General features: G+C 36.7%; 1 protein-coding gene and 1 long non-coding RNA gene across 4 annotated transcripts in view; one reads left to right on the forward strand and one right to left on the reverse strand.

Moving 5' to 3' along the window:
- LOC106138235 (insulin gene enhancer protein ISL-1) overlaps positions 1-19,449 on the forward strand; it is a 47,605-nt gene that overhangs the window by 8,340 nt on the left and 19,816 nt on the right. For all 3 annotated transcript variants that reach the window (XR_009657412.1, XM_013339334.2, XM_060951873.1), the window contains exon 2: positions 16,164-16,353. Coding sequence is in view for 2 of the 3 variants with exons in the window: in XM_013339334.2 (XP_013194788.1) it covers positions 16,164-16,353 (190 nt within the window). In the remaining variant the exon portion in view is untranslated. The remainder of the gene's footprint in view (positions 1-16,163; positions 16,354-19,449) is intronic.
- LOC132903444 (uncharacterized) lies at positions 17,734-19,009 on the reverse strand. The gene is made up of 2 exons (XR_009657407.1): positions 18,802-19,009; positions 17,734-18,593 (listed from the first exon to the last, which is right to left on the reverse strand). It is a non-coding gene; the product is annotated as an uncharacterized LOC132903444 (long non-coding RNA).

A 19,449-nucleotide genomic window follows, 5' to 3' on the forward strand; every position in this document is an offset into this window, starting at 1 on the left:
AATGCAAAAATACTTAGATGCCTTATTGCATATGAGTGTTATTTACTCGGTTGTGCTACGGTGTAAAAACAATTACATTACTTCAATATATATACATACATACATACATTTGGTCACGTCTATATCCCTTGCGGGGTAGACAGGGCCAACAGTCTTGAAAAGACTGAATGGTCACGTTCAGCTATTTGGCTTATGATAGAATTGATATTCAAATAATGACAGGTTGCAAATCAAAAAAAAGAATCCCAAGTTTATAAGCCTATCCCTTAGTAGTCTTTAATGACATCCATGGGAAAGAGATGGAGTGGTCCTATTCTTTTTGTATTGGTGCCGGGAACCACACGGAGCTGCCAAGAACATGTACCTACTCAGTAATATTACATGGAGATAATTTACCAGTAAAATTACAAAAATTACCATAAAATATTACAATTATGCATCTGATAGTATCGTCATAATCTTAATGGAAATAGATTTCAATTTGTATGTTGTACTTTGATTTACATTTTATCATTTATGTTCAGTTTACACTTAAAGGCAAACCTTGAAGTGCCGTGTGGATTCTGGCACTATAGAATAGAACCACCCCATCTCTTTCCCATAGATGTTGTAAAAGTCGACTAAGGGACAGGCTTATAAACTTCGGATTCTTCTATTGGGAGATGGGCTAGCAACCTGTCTCATTAAGCCAAAGAGCTGAACGTGGCCTATTGGTTTTTTCTATCCCTTAGTCGCCTTTTATGACACACATGGGGAAGATGTGGAGTGGTACTATTGCCGGAAACAACACGGCACTTCACATTCAAATATTTTAGCTGTTTGTTTCTGAACTTAGAACAACAGTGTTCCTGAAACATTTAGGACCATTAAAAAATTCTATCATACTATTTTACTTCAAAGTGCTATCATGAGGCATACATACATATAATCACGTCTATATCCCTTGCGGGGTAGACAGAGCCAACAGTCTTGTAAAGACTGATAGGCCACGTTCAGCTATTTGGCTTTAACATAGAATCGAGATTCAAATAGTGACAGGTTGCTAGCCCATCGCCTAAAAAGAATCCCAAATTTGTAAGCCTATCCCTTAGTCGCCTTTTACGACATCCATGGGCAAGAGATGGAGTGGTCCTATTCTTTTTTGTATTGGTGCCGGGAACCACACGGCACGGCTATCATGAGGCAGACTGTCTATAATGTAAATTAAGGTCATTAAACCTTAATTTTCCGGCTTTAAAGTTAATCACATCACAAGTTATTTCCTTATGGCCCAAGAGGCGCCCGGTAGGACTCGATCTGATACAAAGAAGCCGCCAGATTGTGTAAAAGATAATCAGAGGAATGTAGTGGACTTATTCAGCATTTGAACTGGATTTATGAATGTTCGGTCGCGTGTTTTGGGGTTAATTAATGTATTGCTTCTCTCTCGCATTGGTGGAATCTGTAAAGATAGATTTAAGCTTCTGAAATAATTAAATAAAAAATAAAATAATTGTGAAAAAAAGTTGCTTTTTACTGGAAGTTATTGAGAAAAATGCTTTGGTCTGTGGTTAACTTGCCCAAAGGTTTAGGTACCATAGACCAAAGCTTTTTTTCTCAGGACAGCCAATAACAAAAATTTGACATTTTTTTTTCAGCATTTATGGGTGATATGAAGTAGCGCTAATATGAAGACTAAAAAAAAACTATTATTTAATGTGGCCTATCAGTTTTTTTAAGAAACATTCATACGATATACGGATTATTATTTTGACACAAATGACCTACAATTCGATGTCTTTAAGAGAAACCAAAGTCAAAAACGGACCGGTTCAAAAATCTCCCCTTATCGGGTGCGTAAATTCTGTCAATTACAGCTTGGACGGCGGGGATTTTGCCTCGAAAAAAAAAGAAAATAAGAAAAAAAAAACTCCTTGGACCGCCTCGCTGCCACTGGCGCCGGGCAGAGATAAGACTGTGATTTTTTTTCTCACATTTCTTTTGTTTTTTTTTCTTTTGGACGTTATAGGTCTTTTATGGGGACATTGGATAACGCAGATTACTGGTTTAATAATAGCGGTCAACCCTTTTATTTGCTTTTTTTAATAGGCGACCAATTACTATGTTTATATTTATATGTCTAAGTAATAAATCTTTCTATTGTTGTTTAAATGAGATAGTTTATGATGTAGGTACATATATATTGTCTTAATAAGATATTTTTCTTGAAACAAATAAGAGAAAAACAAGAAAAAAATCTTCAATTTTTAACTTTTGCCCGTATAAAATGTCCTAGTACAATTTTCTAAATTTAATTGACTTTTTGATATAATTTGTAATTCGGCTTGAAACTAGATAATATCTGAATAGGTATATAATTTCTCTTATAAAAAGTAAATAAAAATTAAATTTAAAAATTTTTAAATTAAAAATTATAATAGTTTTCATTCAACCATTACGAAGTGGCCACATTTTTTATAATTACTCACTGGCCACTCACACTCAAAATATTTTCAAACTGCGTTCCAAAATTCGCCACAAGGAGCGACGCCAATTTTACAGCTGTCAAATTAACATGACAACTGTGTTCGCGGCATTTTTTGCTCGTCTATTTGGACCACGGACAATGCGTTTTTTTTTTTCATGAAATGCCAGTGTTCTAAGGTGACGAATCGTCGAAATATTTCGTATTATCTTAGTTGAGATGTGATATGGATGGCGCCTACATTTTTGGGAATACAATGTCCAACGGTGTTTGTACCGTTTGTCACTGAAAGGATAATATATAATAATATGTATGTATATTTTTAATTTTTAATTTTTGTTATTTACTTCATCAATTACTGAACTAACTTACTTTTATTTTGGTTACACGTTAACACTTATTTAGGTAAAAAATAGGTATGGTATTAAATAAATGATGCCCCTTAAAACCTCAAGTAAGTATTAAGTTAAGTCATAGATTGTGAGTAAAGTGGTGAGTATTTAATAAATAATGTAAGAAATTGATAAAAATTGCCAACAAGATGCGCGTTGAAGTCTTATTTAGGAGATCTTAAGGACATATTAAGTCTACACTATTTTGAGGCAAAAAAATAATAATAATAATAAGCAATCGGATAAATAGAAATGTAGGATTTTTTAAATATTTTTTTTAAATTACATATATAGGTACACGTCTTTATCCCTTACGAGGCAGACAAAGCCAACAGTCTCGCAAAGACTGAAAGGCCACGTTCAGCTGTATGGCTTCTTTACGTCCAAATAGTGACAGGTTGCTCGGTCATCGACACAAGATGAATCCCAAACGTAATTTTTTAATTAATCACTACATAGTATAAAACAAAGTCGCTATTTTAGTGTGTTTGTCTGTATGCTTAAATCTCTAAAATTACGCAACGGATTTTGATGCGGTTTTTTGTAACAGGTAGAGTGATTCAAGAGGAAGGTTTTTATGTATAATTTTTTCCGAATTTTGCACCCGTGCGAAGCCGGGGCGGGTAGCTAGTATTATATAAAAAAAATATTGATATAAATTATTAAAGTTTTAGAGAAAAACCTTTACGAATTACTAATGACCTTTCACACCATGGGTGGTGTTACTATGACGTGTTAACGTAAAAGTGTGTAAAATAAAAAGAAGGGGTTGCGGAGGTCAGACGGGGGTAGCTTCGTCTAAATCCGAGGCGGACTGCCGGCAATGATGAATTTTATAACCGCCTTAAAAAAGGTGATTCTCAGTATCACTAGCATGAAAGTAGGTATGTATGTTTTTAGTAGATATGTTTGTTTGTATTTACTTCTGGCCTAAGAGGTGCCCGGTAGTATATATGTTTGTTTGTTCATATATATGTCTGTATGTCCGTGACAGTCCGTTATCTCGCGTTACGCTGAACCGATTTCGATCCCGTTTTCAGGAAAGTATCTGTACAATTAGGAGAAGGCTATAGAAATTTAACCGAATTCAAAAAGGTGGAGGTGGTTCTCTTTGTACAAAAGTTATTTCCTTTAAAGCAGCTTTAAAAAAATTAACCTGAACATTTCTTACACATATTGTAAAAGTTGACGCAAAATTTGATTTCCACAAAATTTGAAGTACTTACACACTTAAGTCACGATGTGTATATAACTATATAAAAAAAACATAGCACACACGCTAACCAGTACTTTTTTTGTCCTCAAACCCTTAAAATGAGTGTAAAACTAAAAACAATGGAAAGTGAATGTTGTCAACTGAGATTTGACTATTCTCTTCAATTTATAGTTTTCGGCTAATGTTTATGTTGACTCTTACTGAGTACAAAATAGGGGTGGGTTTTCTTTGCTTTTGAATTAAAAAAAAAATTAGGCGCCGCGACCTGTCGCCAAGTCTCGTCGACGATATCCGGTGTAGGTACAGAAAAAAAATTGTTTTTATTTTTTTTTCGGACCTTTGGGTCAGTGACCATGGCGTTAAAATATTACAGCCAACGTTTTATTCAAATGATTTATTATAGTGAACTCGTCGACGGCTGAAGTTTTTGTGATTCGGAAGTCAGGGATCGGTTGGCGGGTCATGACTCTTTTGTTTGGGAGTGGCAGAAAAGGTTTTTCTGGCGACAATATTGAAGAGTTTTGAAATGTTGTCTTCCTGTCTAAGTATGGCTAGTGTCACCAGTGTTTTAGAGTGTAAGCGGTTTTAAACTCTATAATTTGTTTACCTATGCCATTTCAAATTGGCATATTAAATTTTTGTTTTTCGTTAGTATTCGCGTTAGAACTAATTATACTTATATAATATACATATAATCACGTCTATATCCCTTGCGGGGTAGACAGAGCCAACAGTCTTGAAAAGACTGAAAGAAGTGATTTAGGTAGATATATAAAGTTCGAGTATTCGTTCTGTCTACCCCGTTATAAGTAAAGACGTGATGTTGGTATGTACAATATAGTCGCTCCCTATAATAAAACCCGTGGGAATGTCTGTCTGTCTGTTTGTCACGTGCTGACATCGCGTGAAGAAATTTGTGAACGTAAACATATCTAAATATTAGTCTTATATCAAAGATATGGAGATCTGTTTGTCTTAAGTAAAGGTGATTAATAAAAGCTGCTTTCACAATTTTTTTTGGAAACTGCTATGACATAGTTTAGTATATTACCTATCTACCTACATACAAGACTTATGTCTCTAGCTTCTATCTATCTATTCTATCTCTAGGTCTATTAGTACATACATACATACATATGGTCACGTCTATATCCCTTCAGGGTAGACAGAGCCAACAGTCTTGAAAAGAATGAATGGCCACGTTCTATCTACCTCGCAAGGGATATAGACGAGATCACATGAATGAATGAATGAAATGTTAGTTTCTGCCTACCCCTCCGGGAAAGAGGCGTGTTTTTAATCTATGCACGCACATATAAACTAACCACGGCTTTATTTTAAGACTCATACCGACAAAGACAATGACTAGACAGTTCCAAGGCGCTGACACGCACGCACATGAATGGATGTGACCTCTTACCACTCTAAAGAATGAACGGGCGAAGTCTAGTTCACTTTGAAACTTAGTATGTCATCTTAGTATAGGATTATTTTTTTACAAACGTACTTACAGACATATATGACGTCATGCCGCTGCGGTCTTCTTCACAGCCCGGGAGCGCTATAGAAGCGTGCGCGTGCGCCCCGAGCCTTCGTGTTCGCCTTTTTTTTCATAAAATCACGTCTATGTTCCTTGCTGGTAGACAGAGCCAACAGTCTCGAAAAGACTGATAGGCCACGTTCAGCTGTTTGGCTTAATGATAGAATTGAGATTCAAATAGTGACAGGTTGCTAGCCCATCGCCTAAAAGAAGAATCCTAAGTTTATAAACCCTATCCCTTAGTCGCCTTTTACGACATCCACGGACACAAGATGGAGTGATCCTATTCTTTTTTGTATTGGTGCCGGGAACCACACGGCACTTAGTCGTAACATTTGCAAATTAAATCCACATTTAAACTTCTATTTCTCAAATTCGGTCGGTTAGTCTGAATTTAACCGACCGGAATTGAAAAACCGATAATATTTTACTTCCAAAACTATTATTAAAGTACAACGTGTACCTCCGCCTCGCACCCCACTTAGCACGTGTCTAGACACGGTAGCCTACCAACTAACGTGGCCATAAAATAATAAAGCCTCATTCAAATTACTCGTTTTTGTAGCCACAACCATGCTTTAAACCCTACGGTAGCCGAGACCCGTCAAAGTCATCATTTTTTTATTTTACAATTTTTTTTAATGCTCTAAAGCTGTGACGCACTGAGCGTTGTTTTTTTTTTTTTAGTCTATTGACTGAGGGAAATAATAATTAACATAATTTTTTTTTATTACTAGAGGCCGCCCGCGACTTCGTCCGCGTGGAATCAATCCCGCGGGAACTCCGGGATAAAAAGTAGCCTATATGTTGTTCTGGGTCTTCAGCTACCTACATACCAAATTTCATAGTAATCGGTTCAGAAGTTTTTGCGTGAAAGAGTAACAAACATCCATACTGACATCCTGACATAAGTACCTACTCACAAACTTTACTTAACAAATAAGTTATTTTTTATATATCGAGGAAGGCTTTAGTCTATATAACATCACGCTGCAACTACAAGGGGCAAAGAAATAATGGAAAATGTGAAAAGAAACGGGGAAAATTATACATCCTTGAGGGCTTCAATGATGCCCAAAATAACTATCCGAACCGAAGTCGCGGGCGCAGTTATTAGTTATAATTATAGAATAGATTTATTGTCAAAATTGGATACAAGGTATCACTTATTGACGTCACATCACTAAAATCTAATTATAACTACTACCGCTTCCAAAGCGCATGTGTAGAAGAATTCTAGTGGTAAACCATCTCCTTACAAAAAGAACTTCATAATATTTCAATTGCCCGGTGTATCCCGGTCATACAATCCGCGTGTTAGCCTCTAAGCCGACGTGTGACTGACGCTGCCTCATTGACCCGCGTCCGCGTCGCTACCGGATAACCGGCTATGACGGGTGTTCAAATCTTTACACGTTTTCAAAGCAATATGTTTCAGTCGCTGGAGAAATGTGTCGCTTGGTAAAAATATCGACTTAAACGACACTTTTTATATACTAACTGTGCCCGCGACTTCGTCGGCGTGGAATAGTTTTCTCAAGGATAAATAATTTTCCCCGTTTTTTTTCACATATTCCATTATTTCTTTGCTCCTTATAGTTGCAGCGTGATGTTATATAGTAGTTCCTGAGATTAGCGCGTTCAAACAAACAAACAAACCCTTCAGCTTTATAATATAAATATAGATTTTGCCTAGTTACCGATTTTTAGGGAGAATTGCTCCCGTGTCAAATAGAAAGTAACCTGTGTCATTTCTTAAGTCTAACAATGTTTCGAATTCGATTAATCACGGAAATATAAATATTTATATTCCAAAAAATAAACTTATCACTTCTTTGTCATATAAGTATGATAGTAGGCATAAAAAAACACACAAATCTATTTCATAATATCATAATATACGGGTTACTACCTCTAAGTCGACGTGTGACGGACTGAGACTGCGTCAATGACACGACACGCTATCAATTCTATAGGTTCGCAAAATCCCAAATCGCAAATTCAGAAATAGGACCACTCCATCTCTTTACCATGGATGTCGTAGAAGGCGACTAAGGGATCGTCTTATAACGTTCAGATTCTTCTTTTAGGTAATAGATTAGCAACCACTATTTCTATTTTCACTAAGCCATGCTACATCTGAATGTGACCTTCCAGCTTTTGCCGAGAGACTGTTGGCTCTGCCTTCCCCGTATATAATGTAGTTCCTTGCACTTGAAATGCACTCCATTTTTTTCGTAAAAGGCAACTTCTCAATAGTAAATGCACATATATTGTAATGAATAGGTACTTAGATTCGGATTCTTCTTTTAGGCGATGGGCTAGCAACCTGACACTTTTTGAATCTCAATTCTATCTTAAAGCCAAATAGCTGAACGTGGCCCATCAGTCTTTTCAAGACTGTTGGCTCTCTACCCCGCAAGGGACATAGACGTGATTATGTGTATGTATGTATGAATAGGTAGGTACTTTTCCTTTAAAATTTGGTTTTGGAAGAAAATAGTATTACCTAAAGGAATAGACTGCATATACCTAGATATGCTAGAATTATGGTTTCATCTCGAAACGTCACGTAGATATGCTAGAATTATTGTTTCACCTAGAAATACCTATCACCCGAACTTTCGAGAGTACCTACCTATAAGTAAGTACATTAAACCACAAAAATATAAATTTATAATTCTTCCAAACATTTTCCCCGCCCACGTTACAAATACCTCATTTAGCAAAAATTCAATCCATTACTCATCACAAATTTTTTTCCTCCGTCACGCGTTCGTAAGCGGTTTGACAGATGATATTTTACTTTTTCGAAATGCAAGATGGCGTCCGATACGTGATTTAGACGTCAAATCAGTAGAGAATAGGCGTTTATCTTGATGCTAGGTGTGGCCACTAAACCAGCTGGATCAAGTAACATTTTTACGAAGTTCGTTTGCTTTTTGTATTTCTTTACACAGTTTAAGTACTTATAATGTAATCTTTTTTAAATTTCAAGACTTATAATTTTCAAGACTATTGGCTCTGTTTATGTTTATAAATTGCATTAATTGTTAAAAAAAAACGTATTATAAACACAGCACATTTATCAAGATATTGAGACGGTTAGTCCATTTCTAAAATAAATAACCTCTTTTAACTGCAATTTTATATTCATTTTTGAATGAAGTTATTTACCATTGTACCTTACAGTAGTATAGTAGGTACTATCCCGTACCTAGATATGATTATTTCAGTTACCTGCCTAGTTGACTGGAAGAAATCTCTCAAAGGGATCAGTCCGCAGTTGTGCATTTTTTATGTCATATTATATAAGCAATTAAAAATGTTATGTAACAATATACAAAGTATTGTAACATAACAAGTATTTACAAACAAACATGAATCTAAAACCTTTCCCTTGATTGACATTTTCAATATGTGCGGAAAGAGAAGCGAATAACTATAGCGTATTTATACACAAATCTTCACGAAAAATAAGTACCTAATCTTAATAACATGATAGGTACTTAGCTGAAAATGCGATCGTATGAATACGCTTCGTCATAGAAACAGCGCGAAGAAATATTGGAAAAAATGATATCTACGATTTTACAAACTCATTTTTCGTGGCCCCAATCCGGTAGCATTCTTAGTTCAAATCATAGATACACTGATTAAATAATTTAATGACTGTTACATTTTATTAATTTGTTCTCACGCGTTTATAAATTCATCAGAACTTAATCCGAGGACAAGCTTTTTAAAGTTCAACCACAGAAGTAGGTTATCTATATATCTATCACGTCTATATCCCTTGCGGGGTAGTCAGAGCCAACAGTCTTGAAAATACTGATGGGCCACGTTCAGCTGTTTGGCTTAATGATAGAATAGAGATTCAAATAAAGTGACAGGTTGCTAGCCCGTCGCCTAAAAGAATCCCAAGTTTATAAGCCTATCCCTTAGTTGTATTTTACGACATCCATGGGAAAAAGATGGAGTGGTCCTATTCTTTATAAAAATTACATACTTATATATTACGTTTTTATCCCTTACGGGGTAGACATAAGCCGCAACAGTCTCGAAAAGACTCATAGGTCATGTACGGCCGGATGCTGGATAGAATTTTGGATTCTTTGGACTTTGTTTACCCCGTAAAAGGTAAAGAAGTCATATCTATGTGTATTATAATAAATAATAAGTAAAACAACACAAGTTCTCTAAGGATTTTTTAAATAATCGAAGCCTTCAGGCGAAATTAAACTTGCATGAAACCTTGAAAACTACCATTTTTCCATCATCACGTAAAAGCGAAAAAGATATGGCAACCAAACCCGTTATCTACACGGATTTAAGAAAAAAAAAAGAAATACCCGCGTTCGAAATTCGAAAATACACTTATCTCACCAAAACCGAATCCCACTCGATCGGCGTATGCGCGCTTTGACGCTCACCGCCAAAGCGTGGTTACACAAAAAACCTGTTTTTTTTTTGTTTAATACCTTTTTTAGGAGTTCGGTGGCTAAGTGGCTGGTTTCCTGAGTATGGATATTGAGCATATGATTAGCTTTTGGGGATGGTTTAGGATCATCTAAGTTCTATGGGAATGTTCGAAAAAATATCTACTTATAACCTTTTATCGCAGGCGAAGTTAGTCTCAAAGCCAGCCATTTCTAAAGTAAGCAAGGAAATAGAGGGACATTAAAGAGATTTGTGAAGTAGACGTTACTGAAGAAAATGCTGCACTTTTTAACCGCTTCTGTAATTGCAGTAACTGTAATTCAACTGATGTACTTAGGTACTTTATGATTTGATATGCAATAAAGATTTTGAATTTCTTCTGCACTGACGTTTTGGAGCGACAGTAAACCTCGTTTTAAGTCACTAATTTGATGTCAACCAATGTGGTGAAACCAAAAGATATGACAATTATTAAGTGATGTTGAAATGACCCATAATAATGAATGAAGAATATTCCTTGTCTTATGGGATACTAACTCAACATTACAAATTCAATAACCCAAGGCCAATTAGAAAAAGGTCTTTTCCCATCATGACCTTGAACGAGAATCGAACCTGGGACCATTCGGTTCAGAGGCGAGAATCCGACAACTGCGCCACACAGGCTATCTGACAATGTTACGTAATTAGGAGTCATAATAATTAATTACGAGTACCGGCGCCACAAGACCGACCAATTTCTAACTCGCTAACCGTCGGCAAACAAGCCTCCATGCCTCTCTCAATAGCTATTTCCAAAGTTATATTTATATTCCCATATTTGTTCAAACTATTATCCTTCAGGACTCTTTGGACGCGCCGCGGTAGGACATGCTAATTTTACCATCCTTTACAAATAAAGGTAAAGAATCAACAAGGTTCACAACACGGGTCGGAATCGCGTGAGTTTTTAACATATTCCTCTTTTAAATACGATGATCTTTTTAATTTATTATCAAAGGATTTTCGCCTTTGTGGACTGTGTAAGGTTGAGTTAATATGTTTGGATGCTTATTAGAGTTCAGGTTTCAATGTTTTATTCTCAGACGGCCAGTGCGCGTGTTAATTTTATATATCTTATTAGTTCGTGACTTTATCGTGCTTTGATCAAATCGGACGTTTTGGTGAAAGGTCAGGTCAAGAGTGTCCTAGACCGATGAGTATGATGGAATCGAGATTCAAATAGTGACAGGTTGCCTAATCTCAAGTTTTTAATCCCTATCCCTTAGTCGCCTTTTACGATGTCCATGGGAAAAATATGGAGCGGTTCTATTCTAAAGTGCTGGAAACCGCACGCTAAGATCCTATAAGTATTCTCAAAAAAGTACATTTTCGAAATATGCTATTCTCAAAATATCATAATAGTAAGACATCATTTTAAAGTAGGAATTACATTTATTTTTTAAATTAGTTTCAGCGATGAATTCCAAAAGATCGCTAGCTTCAAAGCAAATTAGAGAAAATCCTCTTTTCGTGCATCTATATATAAATAAATGTATAAATAAATAAATTAACTTACACGGGACTAATTACACAGATTGAGATAACCTCGACACCACGTTAACCTCGTTACGAGATACTAACTCAAAGATGCTATATTTAATAATCATTATTGAGAATGAGTAGATAAATATCCAAGACCCAGGCCTTTTTTCTATTGGTGCCGGGAACCACACGGCATTCTTAGTCAGTGTCCCCGTTTAGGTATCTATATATTTTCATAAGTATTTATTATGCGTTGTATTGGTGCCGTGTGGTTCCCGGCACCAATACAAAAAAGAATACCACCACTCCATCTCTTTCCTATGGATGTCGTAAAAGGCGACTAAGGGATAGGCTTACAAACTTGGGATTCTTTTTCAGGCGATGGGTTAGCAACCTGTCACTGTTTGAATCTCAATTCTATCATTGGGCCAAATAGCTGTTGGCTCTGTCTACCCCGCAAGGGATATAGACGTGACCATATGTATGTATGTATGTAGTATTTATTATGTATGTGAAATCAGTTTTAAAACGAATTTAATTGGAACAAGCCCACGATCGCATTAAGCGAAGTTCTGCCCTATCAACGTGTAATGTCATAGGATAAAGTTAGCTATAGCAGACTCCGATAGCGGTGTCTTTGACGCGTCCAATACCGCATTGCATTCAGGGCTGACAACTGTAAATACAAACATACATACATATGGTCACGTCTATATCCCTTGCGGGGTAGACAGAGCAAACAGTCTTCAAAAGACCGAATGGCCACGTTCAGCTGTTTGGCTTAATGATAGAATTGAGATTCAAATAGTGACAGGTTGCTAGCCCGTCGCCTAAAAGAAGAATCTAAAGTTTGTAAGCCTATCCCTTAGTCGCCTTTTACGATATCCATGGGAAATGAGATGGAGTGGTCCTATTATTATTGGTGCCGGGAACCACACGGCAATGCACCTTAATGTTGTTCTCGTAATAAATAAAATAAATTCTTGTTTCTGCGGTCGCGGCGACCCTACAATCTGACACGGCGGCAGCGCAGCGTTCATTATTGACACAATAAATTCAAACGCACGCATTTTTAAAGCCTTACACACACATACGAACACACATACACACACACACTCACACACATATAATGTTAACATACGTGTAGGATTGTTCATTCCGAATATTTTGATGCTTTTTGTGAATTTTGAAGTAAAATTTTGTTTTTTTTTATGTTTACATGACTGTAGCATAGTTATCAGACAGGCCAGGGGGGGGGGGGGTGATTCACAAACGTTAAAAAGTACATCTCAAAGTTAAAGTATACGTACATATAATCACGTCCATATCCCTTGCGGTTTAGACAGAGCCAACAGACTTAAAGACTGATAGGCCACGTTCAGCTGTTTGGCTTAATGAAAGAATTGAGATTCAAATAGTGACAGGTTGCTAGCCTGTCGCCTAAAAGAAGAATCCCAAGTTTATAAGCCCTATCCCATAGTCGCCTTTTACGACATCCATGCGAAAGAGATGGAGTGGTCCTACTTTTTTTTGTATTGGTGCCGGGAACCACACGGCATCGCTGATCTTATGCTAACAATTTTAATGGCTTAATCAACATTCCGCCTTATTTATTAACTTGGATATTTTAACTTAGGTAATTAGTGGTCCTTTGCTGTATTCAGATTTATACATAGTTATGGATGGATGGATCATTATGAGCATGATGACGGCCTCTGTGGCGCAGCGGTAAGTAATACGCTTGTCTGTGACACCGGAGGTCCCGGGTTCGAATCCTGACCAGGGCATGATGAGAAAAGAACTTTCTCTGATTGGCCTGGGTCTTGGATGTTAATCTATATAGTTATTATTTATTATAAAATATAGTATCGTTGAGTTAGTATCTCGTAACACAAGTCTCGAACTTACTTCGAGACTAACTCAATCTGCGTAATTTGTCCTGTATATTTTCCCCGTTTTTATTTTCACATTTACCATCATTTCTTCGCTCCTAAAAGTTGCAGCGTTATGTTATACATAGGTATATTTAATACCTATAGGTACTATTCAACACAAAAAGAATTTTTCAATTCGAACCAGTAGTTCCTGTGATTAGCGCGTTCAAACAAACAAACTCTTCCGCTTTATAATATTAGTTAAGATAAAAGAGGTTATTAGAATATAATAATGCAGTTCGTTACACTGGGTGACCTTAATTCACAAGCGATAAGTACTTTTCGTGCATATTTTCCGGAAACATAAAGTTTTATTGCAAAAGTTCTCATAATGAAATGAATTTGCATACTTTACGTTTCTTTGTGCATTTGTGCATTCACAGTTATAATGGCAACACTGATTTGAATACATGTCTACAGATATACTTATAGGCATGTTTGCATCCCTTGCGGGGTAGACAAAGCCAATCGTGAACTGAACGTTTCCATAAAATGATGAATCAATCGTGTAGAAAAATGAATGAGAATTCTTTGGAAACCTGCATTTTTTTTAGAAGGCAACAAAATATGAAGCCTACCTAGATAAAAGTCATTTTAAAATTTTGATTTGTTTATATTGTCGTGTGGTTTCGGGCACCAATAGAAAACATTATAAGACTAGGTACTCTTTTTCTTTCCGTAAAAGGCGACTAAGAGATCGGCGGCGATGGGTTAGCTAAGTACCTGTCATTATTTGAATCTCAATTCTATCATTAAGCCAATCAGCTGAACGTGGCCTATCAATGTTTTTAAGACTGTTGGCTCTGTCTATCCCGCAAGGGATATAGACGTGGCTATATGAATATATATATGTAGGTACAATAAAGACAATCAAAGGTACGGTCATACATTAATCACGCCTTTTTTTGGAGGGGTAGGCAGAGACTACATCTTTCCACTTGCCAATATCTCTGCACACTTCCTTCGCTTCATCCGCATTCATAACTCTCTTCATGCAAGCTCGAACAATTAATGTTTATACGAGTCAGGTAAAGTATTATAACTGCATTTCGACTGCATTGTGTGCCATTCCGTCACGGTCCCGGCTTCAAATCGCAATCACTCATATTTTTATTAGGTCGTTGATCCTAATTTACATACATACATACATAAAATCACGCCTCTTTCCCGGAGGGGTAGGCAGAGACTACCTCTTTCCACTTGCCACGATCTCTGCATACTGACGATCATAGTTTGATCCTAATTTGTTGAATATAATTTGTACTTAGGTACTTAAGTCATTTTTGGATTACTTACATATGTTTTTTTTAAAGTGAGAATGCAAAAAACTGCTGGAAAAAAAAGGAATTTAATACCAATCTCGTAACTGATGAAGTAAGAAAAATACTTATTCCACAATACAAATATACATACATATAATCCACGTCTATATCCCTTGCTGGGTAGACAGAGCCAACAGTCTTGAAAAGACGAAGGTAACGTTCAGCTGTTTGGCTTAATGATAGAATTGAGATTCAAATAGTGACAGATACTGAGCAAACCCATCGCCTAAAAAAAGAATCCCAAGTTTATAACCCTATCTCTTAGTCGCCTTTTACGGAAAGAAATAGAGTAGTCCTACCTATAATGTTTTCTATTGGTGCCTGAAACCACACGGCAATACAAAAAAATCAAAATTTTAAATTTACTTTTATCTAGGTAGGCTTTTTGTTTTGTTGCCTTCTAAAAAAATGCAGGTTTCCAAACAATTCTCATTCATTTTTCTACACGATTGATTCATCATTTTATGTAAACTTATGTAAAAACCCTGACACAGTGAAAACACGAATCAATTTCCATATTTTTAGATTCCCAAAACCTGCATAGGAGTAACAGAGATAGCGTTTGCAACAAGGATAGATACATTTTCTCAGCAACGCCACAGCAGGGCGCGGCTAAGCCACGCCCACCGAAATAATATCGATTTTGGAACAATAATTTATTCATAATTCCTGTATTTCTGCCTGCCATTCATCTTTTTAAACACAGATATAAATTTGAATATCGAATACCTAAGAAGGGGTGACCCCGTTAACCTCTTTGGAAAAAGGTGTTTTAAATTAATGTTAAAATGGCCATAGAGTCAAACTTTTTTCATAAGGCTAAGGAAGGCAGTTGATTGAACCTTTTTTTTTGCTGTTGCATCCTCCTTAGGGTAGATCCAGGGTCTGTTTAAGACCAGGAGTCGTATGGTCAGACATCCTAATCACCGTTTGAATTTCTTGACTCTCTTCACATGACACTAGACTACTTTTATCTTGTTTTTACGAGCGCACATTCCATTGTTTGAATGTGCATTTTTTCTCAAGAAATAGCATTAGTTACACAAGTTCTTAAATCATACCTAACTAAACCTATGCACCTCAGAATAATGAAATTTTCAGAAAATACCTTTAGGTAACTTATATGAAAATTTGCCAAAGTTAACATTTAACAAAACAAAGGTTACCTATATTATCTACCTCCGGTCTTTTTCCGATACCAATGATAATAACTAAATAGAATTTACAAAAACAAACTTTTCAATAACTAAAGAAACTTTATATTTATTTAATCTTAAGACATTAATTCTGAGGAAGAGTTTAAATACATAACCCGTTTTCCTATCTTCCAGAAAAGCTGCGGCTGTCCCTATGCGTGGGCTGCGGAGGCCAGATCCATGACCAGTACATCCTGAGGGTGGCCCCCGACCTGGAGTGGCACGCCGCCTGTCTGAAGTGCCAGGAGTGCCGGCAGTTCCTTGACGAATCGTGTACCTGCTTCGTCAGGGATGGGAAGACTTATTGCAAGAGAGATTATACTAGGTAAGTACTACACATACATACATATGATCACGTCTTTATCCCTTACGGGGTAGACAGAGCCAACAGTCTTGAAAAGACTGATAGGCCACGTTCAGCTGTTTGGCTTTATGATAGAATTGAGATTCAAATAGTGACGGGTTGCTAGCCCATCGCCTAAAAAAAGAATCCCAAGTTTATAAGCCTATCCCTTAGTCGCCTTTTACGACATCCATGGGAACGAGATGGAGTGGTCTTATTCCTTTTTTTATTGGTGCCGGGAACCACACGGTACGTAGGTACTACACACATAGTAGTAAGTACTACACAAATATATTAAATTACGCTTTTTCCGGAGAGGTAGTCAGAGACTACATCTTTCTACTTTCCACGATCTCTGCACACTTATTTCATTTCATCCACATTCATAACTCTCTTCATGCAAGCGGTTCGGGTACTCTTGACCTGACCCTTTGCTCGGACGTCCTTGATTTGATCAAGATACGTTCGCCTAGGCCTTCCCATTTCTACTAGATTATAAATACTAGCTGGCTCATGCCAAAATACTTACAAGCCATACATTGGTCAGTCAATGTTTATAGATAGCTATTATACATCATCCTCCTGGCGTTAGCCCTGGTAATATCCTAACCTATTTGAGGGAGGCAATTTGTCGCCTTGAAGTAGATAAATCAGGGTTTTACACGAAGTATCTACGTCTCGGCGTCTTGACGGCCTCTGTGGCGCAGCGGTAGTACGCTTGCCTGTGACACCGGAGGTCCCGGGTTCGAATCCCGGCCAGGGCGTGATGAGAAACGAACTTTCTCTGATTGGCCTGGGTCTTGGACGTTTATCTATATAAGTATTTATTATAAAATATATTATCGTTGAGTTAGTATCTCGTAACACAAGTCTCGAACTTACTTCGAGGCTAACTCAATCTGTGTAATTTGTCCCGTATATATGTATGTATGTATGTCTGATCTTGGTTCGCGGTTTTACATCAAGTTGTCGGAATGTGCAGTGTGCAGGTTTCACACGATGTTTTCCCTCACCATAACAGCAAAATCAATCAAATTTAACTAGGTTCTCAATCATTAAAGTTCTCGTTGCACGTGTAGTAGTATGTATGACTTCCCGACGGAATTTGTACCCAGAAATTCTGCTACCGAGCAATTAGGTAAGAGTTTATTTTGTTACTAAAACCCGGATGTTTATGATACATTAAGTTACCTGGGTTTTTAGAAAAATTTCCGAAATGAATACTACATAAAACAAAAATTGTCTTATTTTACTGACACATGAATCATTTGTAGGTAAAACCACGGTTCAGTTAGTTCAAGATTGTTTTGACAATATTAGGGTAAGGAGGGGGAATGGCGTTCAGCTAACGAAAAAATGGTGTATTTTTTTGATTAGACATTTTAATTCAAAATTTAAAAAAGAAACATAGTCTTTAACTCTCTAGTAATCAACTAGTTAACAATAACAGCGTATACCTTTTATTTACTAATAGTAAAAAAACATTTTAAAAAAAGCATGCTTGAGCGGCATTGCCCCCTTACTCTGGGTAATACCGCTCGGGGTACGGGGTAACGACGCTCAAACATGTTTTTAAGAAATATAACCGATTATATATGTGTTAATTAAAAAAACAGGAATGATATCAACATTATAAAATAAAAGTGAGTTCTAGAAACACAAATTCGTATTAATTAACCCCTATTCGTACGATAAATCAGTCTTTTTTAATTTAACAATTATGGTAAAATTTTTGAACTTAAAATCAACTATCACAATTCACTTTAATTATCATAGTATCATAAACTAATCATTATTGTCAAAGCTAGGACTAATTAGAAAATGATAACAATTATTTTGGAACACATAAATCACAGATAAAACCATCTGGTGCATCCCATCCCGAACATATGGCGTGGGCCCACAGCCCGCAGAGGGTGCAACGGTACCACAATTCTTGTTTTTGCCGAATTCTTCGCAGATGATGCATTTTATTGTAATTTTCATTATCCACATTCATGTCATCATCGCTGTCATCGTCGCATATTTGGTCTCCATCATCACTATTTGAAGAACTGGACATTAAAATTTTTCTCTTGTGCGTTTTTTGTTTCTTTGGTTTCTTCCCTTTGGCAACTTTTTTCCCCGTTTTCTTAAGTTTCTCTACTTTTTTCTTTTCTTTGTCTTCTAAAATAATTTTCATAGGGGTTGAGGGGTGGTCCTTTCACGTTTTGTTGGCATATCTACAACAATGAAATAAAAATTGTCACTAAGGGGTAATGGCGCTCAAATGAGCGGTATAACCCCAAACGCCCATTTTGCGATTGATGTGAAATAATAATAAAAATATGCACAATAGAGTTGAAAATTTACTATATTTACAAAATAGAATAGTTTAACTATCAGAAAAAGTAAATTAATAATAAAATAGGCATTAAATTTAAGACTTACCGACAGAAAACACCAAACGTAAAATTACATCGGCGCGGCCTCAAACAAAGAAATGCACTTCACGGTCAGGTGATGCAGGCTGACTGTCGGTTCGTGTCGCCGCCTGTTAGAGGCCCCCTTCCCCCGCGCCTTCATGCGTCGTGGCGTGTTGCTATGCTGCGTTTTGATAGATTTACCTAGGTGAACGCCATTACCCACTGAGCGTCATTCCCCCTCCTTACCCTACATGGCACGCATTGCAAATGTTTATTTTTATAAAATGATACATTAGGACATAGGTAACTGAGGGTGTCATCAGAAAGATGATTCATATATACATACATATATGGTCACGTCTACATCCCTTGCGGGGTAGACAGAGTCAACAGTCTTGAAAAGACTGAATGGCCACGTTCAGCTATTTGGCGTTATGATAGAATTGAGATTTAAATAGTGACAGGTTGCTAGCCCATCGCCTAAAAAAGAATCCCAAGTTAAAGATGATTCATGGCTTTTTAAATTTGCTTATAGATTTACTCATTTAACTCTGGCTATTTGCATGAATTTAAAAGAATTAGCCTTAAACTGACACCTCATTCAGAACTAACGCCAGACGGATGATATTACTCCTAGAAATAATAAAGAAAATTTATCTCCCTGACATGAGAT

This window comes from Amyelois transitella, chromosome 26 (assembly GCF_032362555.1).
Source record: "Amyelois transitella isolate CPQ chromosome 26, ilAmyTran1.1, whole genome shotgun sequence".
Classification (NCBI taxonomy): Eukaryota; Metazoa; Arthropoda; class Insecta; order Lepidoptera; family Pyralidae; genus Amyelois; species Amyelois transitella.